We start from the raw sequence: 7920 nt of genomic DNA, 5'->3' as shown, positions 1-7920 counted from the left end.
AAGGGGGAAGCAGAGAAAAAGGAGGTGGGGGGAGGAATGAATGTTAATTGCTCTCAGGCCAGGGCAGGTATCCGGAATCTCCTGTGTTTATCTCAAGCACTAACCTAAGGAAGTGGGGGAAGGAATAGGTGTTAATTGCTTCTCAGGCCAGGTCCCAGAACCTGAGGGGTGGGATGCTAGACTGGCTGGCAGCTAGCTGGACATGGGGGGTCACCAGGCTTGTGTAAATAAGGACCAAGGCTGGCTTCTGACATCTCTCCCTACTAAGTATAATAAAATGGAGCATCTGGCTTAGGCTATGTGATGGGCACCTGCAGCCAGGACCCTATATTTTACGATATTGTCATTTATATGACAGTGAGGGGTAGGGCCTCTGTCTTAGGCTACGTGAGGTGCATCTGCCCCCAGCACTCAGGTGACTCTTCATAAGGCTAGCAGCTTGGGAGTGCTTTGGAGTGGGCATCTGGGGGTCGGCCTCCTGTCATGGAGGGCCCTACAGCCGTTGGGGTGGGTCGGCATCTGGCCTGCGGCATCACTATAATCCTGTCATGGACGGCTCCAAGACCAAGGAAATCGGGAGGTTCGATGTTCAAGGCCTGAAAAATCCAGTCCTTTAGGACTGTGGGGGTTTTCATTGTCGTCAGGCAGCTCAGAATCTAATGCCTCCAGGCGATGGTAGTGGATCAAAACCTGTTTTTCGAGGATGGCGTCAATCTGAGACTTAATGAATCTGGTTAGTTTTTGAAAAGGTAAAGGTGACAATATAAGTAGTCAATCCAGTATAACAGGCAGGGTAGGAATTACATGCCTGCAATTCCCTGATAAAGTGGAGGGGTGGAAGAATAGCAGACCCAACAGTCCTCTATAAGGGAGTGGTTGGCTTGATGAAGGGCCTGAACAGTAGGGTTAATTAAGGAGAGAATGAGGTCAGCAGAGGAGGGAGGTCCTGAGGGGAAAAATGGTCAAGGGTTCGCTAGTCTGGAGAGGCCCCTAAGGCTAAAGCACATAAGTCAACTATCAGGAGGGAATAGGAGGGGGTGGTCGCAATAGTTGTGGAGGCGTTGGCAGCATCAGTTGGCAGCATCACTGGCTCGGTTGACCATCATCCAGGTGTAGTTGTGGATCTGATAAGGGCTTGCAGCAGCAACAACGGCAATCAAAGGTGGGAAACACACAAGTAGCCAGAAAGACAGCATCTTTTATCTAAAACTAAACATAATTAGAAGACTTCTCAGGGGCTTCCCTGGGTGGATTATATAGTTTTAAAAGGCGTTCAGGCAACCATCTAGCATTATTGGCCTGAGTATCAAAAATACATGCATGTCCTTTTCCCCAAATGAGGACCGGATCTGGTCTGTGCCATTTGTGAGTTAGGGGATCTTTCCATAAGGCTTGAGCATAATTTTGAGCCATTGATGGATGCCAGAGGCGATCCGAGGCTGATTTCCCTGTAGAGAAAATTTAGCACAAACAATGCATGATTGAGTAGGTTCTTATGATTGCCTTTAGTGGGGTATAAAATTCCTCCTCACGAATATAGTTTAAATAGCATGTTTTTAAGTGTTTGGTAAGCCCTTTCAATAATCCCCTGGCCCTGGGGGTTGTAGGGAATACCAGTAATGTGACTGATATTTAAATGAGAACAAAATTGCATGAAGGCTAGACTGGTATATCCAGGGCCATTATCTGTTTTAATAGTCTTGGGTTGGGGTAGGCCCGTTAGGCAGGAAAGAACATGATTTATGACATTTTTGTTGCCTCGCCCACCTGGATCGTGGCGTTAATGAAACCACTGTAAGTGTCAATAGTCACATGTATGTATTTTAATTTCCCAAACTGGGAGGAGTGGGTGACATCCATTTACCAAAGCTGTCCAGGGAGCAGACCTCGGGGGTTAACCCCAAGGTGGGGCTCCGGCAGGAGAGTAAAACAGCCTTTGCAAGAGCAGACTATCTCTCTAGCTTGTTCTCTGGTAATGCCAAACTGAAGGCGTAGGGAATGGGCATTGAGATGATGGGTGGCATGGGCTTGTTGGCCTAAGGATATGGGGTCAGAAAGAGGGGGGCCCGTTTGAGCCAAGGTAATTATTTGGGTAGCTTGATCAATGTCATCATTTGCCCAAGAAAGGGGACCAGGCAACCTGGAATGTGCTCAAATGTGACCAATAAAGAAAGGGGAGGTTCGGGTTAAAATCAGGCACTGGAGAGTTGAAAAGAATGGAGCCGCACCTGTAGATGGTCGGATATAGGGAACGGTCTCAAGACAGGGAACAGAGAGGGCAAGATAAGCACCATCAGTGTAAAGGTTAAAGGGAGAGTTTGGAAGACTTTAATTATAGCCAAAAGTTCTACTATCTCGGCAGAGGAGGCCGAGGTTTGAAAATAAAAGATTTTGCCATCTATAGAATAGGCAGCCCTCCTGGTAGATGACCCATCAGTGAAAACCAGTGTGGCATCATTAAGGGGAGTCCTTTTTTTACTTTTGGAAAGATTACAGGGGTTTTTAAAAAGAATTGGACAAGTCAATTGGCGGGGAAATGATTATCAATAAGGCCTTGGAAAGATATAAGATTAATTGCCCAAGTATCTTCATTTTGGGTGAGCCATTGTACCTGGGAAGGGGTATAAGTGAACACAAGAATGTCGGGGTCTTTGCCAAATAATTTAAGACTATGCTCTCTGCCCATCTTAATGAGTTGAAAAACTAGACAGGGGTAGGTAAGGAGGACTCTGCCTGGTGAAGCAGATAGATGGTCCCAATAGAGGGGATCATTCTGCCAAAAAAGGCCTGTGGGTGAAAATGGTGTGGAGAAAATAAGGAAGCTCAAGGATTGTGCCTGCAGGCTTGGCCCTGATGCTGGCAAGAAGGGGATTGGCTGTGGGGCCTGGGGCTGGCCCCTCAAGCCGTTTCCCTGAGGAGGAGGCAGGGGATTCCCTCGTACATTCGTTTTGGATCTACAGTCCCTGAGCCAATGTTTACCCTTTTTGCATCTGGGACAGACAGTTTTTGGCAGGGGTGAAGGGGCAGGGGTCGAGATGCCCTCTTGGGATCGAGGTGTCGGGCGCCCTCTGAAGGTCGGGGTATCATATTTTGGGAACATTGTTTAGCAAAATGTCCGGTTTGGTGGCATTTAAAGCAAGCTCTGTGGTTACCTGTTGTTTGTAGAGCTGTGCCAATAGCCATAGTGACCCCCTGGGAAATGCTATGCGAGAGTTTATGAGAAAAGGGGTCAACATCATTGCATGCCCGAATCATTTCCTCAAGGGACTTGTTTTTAAAGGTGCCTCTGAGGATATTTCGGCAAACGCTGTTAGCGTTCTGGAAAGCTAGTTGTTTAAGGAGTCTGTTGTCAGTTTCTTCTGTGCCCAAAACCCGTTCTGTGGCCTCTGTAAGCCTCCCTACAAATTATGTATAAGGTTCATTAGCTCCCTGAATGATCTTGGTGAGGGGTGTAAACATGGACCCTCGGCCTGGGAGAGCCCGCCAAGCACCAGTAGCAGCCTAAGAGGTTTGTCCTAAGAGACCTATGGGAAGCTTAATCTGGAGATTCTCAGAGAGAAAATTTCCTTGGCCAGTGAGTTTATTAAGGGTCCATTTTTGGGTGGAGGGCCTTTGTTGATTTTTGGTAGCTAGGGTGAGGGTGATGCTCCTGGGTCAGACCCTTCTTCTGATAGGTCCAGTAGAGAGTCCTTGTACATCTTCAGAAGGGTGAGGGATTGTCACAGAGACAGTCTCTTAGGGGACAGGTGGTGGCTATAGGAGTGCCCCACAGAAAACCAGCCATTGTGACTGGAAGCTTCAGGAGGACAGTGGCCACTATGGGTCAGTCACCACAGAAGATGGTGAGATCTATCAATGTGGCAAGAGGCAGGTTTCCAGAATCACTTAACCCTCAATTGCCTGGAGCTCTCTTCTGCCCAATCCCATTTCAGCCTTTTTCCCTGTGGGGTCTTCCCTGAGCATTGGAATATTAAAGATTTATTTATTTCATGTGTAGGAGTGATTTGCCCATATGTATGTATGTATGTATGTATGTACGTGCGTGTGTGCATGCATGCGTGCATGCGTGTGTGTGCATGTGTGTGCGTGTGTATGCGCTTGTGCATGTGTGTGCGTGCGTGCGTGTGTGTGTGTGTGTGTGTGTGTGTGTGTGTTCTTATGTATGTAGTACCATGAGAGACCAGAAGTGGACATCAGTAACCCAAGAAGTTAAGCTGTGGATGGTTATGAGCCCATGTGGTTGTTAGGAATGGGTCTCGGGTCCGCTGTGAGAGCAGCGAGTGCTCTCAACCACTGTGCCATGTCTTCAGTCCCACAGGGATTTTGACTAGAGTGTATATCCCGATTGACGCCTGATAGAACTTGGGGGATGTTTTCAAATGCTGGATGCTCGGATTCCTAAAGAATACTTGCTGAATCTGAGGTCCATGTGTCACCTATAGAAACCTATGTCTGGTACCCTGGCATCTCAGTGCAGCACACCCCAGAGCACTTGGGTACTTGTACAAGCTCTTGTAGGTTCTTCCAGACTGTTTAGACAAGATTGGGCCTAAGAAACAATGTTTCCAAAGTTTTCCCAGATGATCGGCTTGCGGACAGTGTTTGTGTAGACACAGGCCTGTTTCTAAGGCAGTGTTTTCTCTGAGTAACAGGAGGCTGCCTAAACTGCACCCCGTGTGTCCACCGTGGTGTAGTGAGCTTCTTGCATCATAGGAAGAGCCTGGGATGTTTCTGGTGCCATCATCAGCACCAAGTACAAGGATTGGGGCTCTGCCAACTGTGGCAGTTTTTTTTTTTTCGTCTCTGGTGTTTTAGATGAGTCCTAAGACACACCACTTTCAACATGGACAGAAGAATAAGATTTTAGGCTGCAGAGCCCAGCCCAGGCATTAAATGTCTAGGAAAGTTAGAAGGTAAGAAGATTATTGAAATGGACACATGCCAAGTGTGACTGCTCTTCACTGCTGGTTTCTGTCATGATGGGGTGTGTGATTGATTAGGGCATGGAATAGGCCATTGATTACTAGATAAGAGCTTGCTGGGTGGTAAGAGGGAGCTCAGGTGTGACCTGACACTGTAAACACTTCTTAGGACAGAGCTCACAAGGATTTAAATTTTTTTTTCTTTTGCTACAAATCACAACCAGCTCATGGGACAAATGAACTCTTTCTGTTTTGGTCTAAAACCATAGGCTTTCTGAATGATTTGTACCTAGATGAATATTTAACACAAATGCCATCCTTCCTCCTTCTCTTCTGGGCCTTCACTTTCTGTCAGTCAATTCTTCTGTTTTTTTTTTTTTTTTCTTTTTTTCTTAGCGATTCCATCTCTTCACCATTCAGTTTTCAAGGGCATATAAATGTTTCATAACCCGGCTTGTGCCTTGCCCACTAATCCATTCCTCCTGTTGAGATAAACAGAAATAAACCCGTGATAAATTTAGAAGGCAGCAGTGCATTCGTGCAACCCAGCAGAGCAAACAGAAGCAAACAACTGCAAAAACCTCCAGCAACTCCCAGCAGAAGGCGCCCTCCAGAGAGACCCTGGCATAGACAGGTCCATCCGCCAAGCAGGCCTCCTTTCCTTCCCGGGAGCCTGTAAATGGAGGCCACATGGCGGCTTGAGACTATTCCCACTCAAGATCCACACGTTCCACTGCGGCTGAATAATTCATCCCGCCCACTGCATAATTTAAGACGTTTGTTACGCTTGCTGTGCCCCGCAGTCTGAACCTCTGTCCTCAGGGCTGGCAGGGAAAATGGGTTGCACATAACTTCTTTGCTTTTGAGACAGGGTCTGCCTATGTGGCTCAGGTTAATTTGAACTCATGATCCTCTTGCCTCAGTCTCCCACGTGCTTGGCTTATGGGCACATTTTAGGCTTGTGCTCCCATCTTTGGGTGAAGTCACTGGCCTGGTAGAGGAGCCCTGGTTAGTTTGGAAGGTACAGGAGACACGAGGGCAGTGAATTTCCAGTCAGTTCTTCTGCTTTGCTTTTGCTCTTTTAGAAGGAATGTGTGTTATTTGAAGACATCCACAAATATCTTATGTTTTTTAAAAAAACAAAACAAAACAAAACAAAAACCACCCTACTAGGTAAAGCAAGAACTTCCACAGGAAAATTGGAAAACAAAACAAAACAGGGAATCTTGGCATCTGTAATTAGGATTGGTGAAAGTGGGTCTTGGATTCTTGGAATGAGTTTGCTGTTCGTGCTTGGAAAGCACCCAGAATGTGTGCTGCTGAAGAAATAGGAGGGGAGGGTGTGTCTCTGTACAGTTGTTCATCTCTGCTCCCGTTGCTTCTCAGGTGAGCACTGTCTCAGGCCCAGCCAGTAAGCACACTGACCCTTCTGCCTTTGTTAGCAGGAACACAAAACACGCCAGTCCAGTGCAGCAAGTCATCCTCGGGTTTCCTTTGACACCACCAGTCCTCAGAAGGTCAGGAATGCAACGTTAGTGTAGCAGAGACTTCTCATGACTGTGCTTTGTATGCATCCACCAAGTTGATGCCTCCATCCTGAGACTGGGCCCCAGCTTCGTCAAAGAGGCCGCCTCGGAGTCGCCAGAGCTGATGCTTCAGAGCTGATGCTTCACAGTGACAGGAAGAATCAGTTTTCCTCTCTGCCCAGAAGAACTTGATTGTGAAATGTCTCATGGTTTTGGTGAGTTCCTTAAAGCGACTGAATAAAACCCGAGGGTCTATCATGGAGCTCTCCCACCTGGATTGACACTCTTGCTAATCCAACACAGGGCAGATAGGACTGGATTCTTTCATGACCTTCAGAATGTTTTTGTTGTCCTAGATCATGGTAATATACTATTTATGTGTGTTTTATAGATAGGGGCACCGAACCGAGAGCTTAAACAATTAGAATCAACTGGATCTCTTTAAGTTGACTGGTGGTTCGGAGCTCAGCCAGTTAAAACAAAGCAAAAGCAATGCCAAGGTGCATGTTCTGATGACAGTTGCTGGTTGCTCCCTTCTCCTTTTCTCCATGTTTTTGGGTGAATTAGGCATGGCTTCTGCCTGATAGGGGACAAAGCTCAGGTTCTGCCAGCATCATGAAAGAACTGGAAAGATATGTATCTCTATATATGTATATATGTATGTATATATGTATGAATATATATCCTTAATAAACAAAGAGAAAACAAAGCACCATGTGCTATCTTTTCCTATGGTGGTTGTATTTTTAATTTATCCTTTGAGCACTTCATAGATGCATACAATGTATTTCATCCATTCTGTGATGGAAGCATCTCCTCCAACTTCTCCCACACCCCCACCTCTACTCCCCACCAACTTCATGTCCTCTTCTTTTCCAGTCAGTGTTACCACACATGGATGGGTGTGGGGCTGTCCACTGGAGCATGAACAAGCAACCGGGGCCACACAGCATAAGAAAAAAAATTCCCCTCCCCCAGCAGCTGTCAGCTGCTGACAGCTCTTCTGTTTATGGGTGGGGACTTGTGAGCCCTTCCTCCATCTCAGTCAGGGTTACTATCGCTGAGGTGACCACAGGAACTTGGGGAGGAAAGGGTTTATTTGACTTACACTTCCACATCACTGTTCACCATCAAAGGAAGTCAAGGCAGGGACTCAAATAGGGCAGGAACCTGGAGGCAGGAGCTGATGCAGAAGCCACAAAGGGGAGATGCTTACTGGCTTGCTCCCCATGGCTTGCTCAGGCTTCTTTCTTCTTATGGAACCCAGGACCACCAGCCCAGGGATGGCCCCACTGCAACAGGCTTGGTCCTGTCTCATCATTTACTAATTAAGACAATGTCTACAGCCTGATATTATGGAGCATTTTCTTAATTGAGATTTCCTCCTCTTGGATGACTCTAGCTGGTGTTAAGTTGACATGAAACTATATAGCACACCCTCCATGCTGGGACGGTGACTGGCTTGGTCTTGT

At 46.9% G+C, this 7920-nt stretch overlaps 1 protein-coding gene across 1 annotated transcript in view; it reads left to right on the top strand.

Moving 5' to 3' along the window:
* Window positions 1-6463, top strand: part of Igsf5 (immunoglobulin superfamily member 5) — a 40873-nt gene extending 34410 nt beyond the window's left edge. The window contains exon 8 of the mRNA XM_035443551.1: window positions 6368-6463. Within this exon, the coding sequence (XP_035299442.1) occupies window positions 6368-6463 (96 nt within the window). The remainder of the gene's footprint in view (window positions 1-6367) is intronic.
* Window positions 6464-7920: the final 1457 nt, after the last annotated feature.

The sequence above is a fragment of the Cricetulus griseus genome, chromosome 4, assembly GCF_003668045.3.
Source record: "Cricetulus griseus strain 17A/GY chromosome 4, alternate assembly CriGri-PICRH-1.0, whole genome shotgun sequence".
Lineage (NCBI taxonomy): Eukaryota > Metazoa > Chordata > Mammalia > Rodentia > Cricetidae > Cricetulus > Cricetulus griseus.
This window is presented reverse-complemented; position numbering and strand designations above follow the sequence as displayed.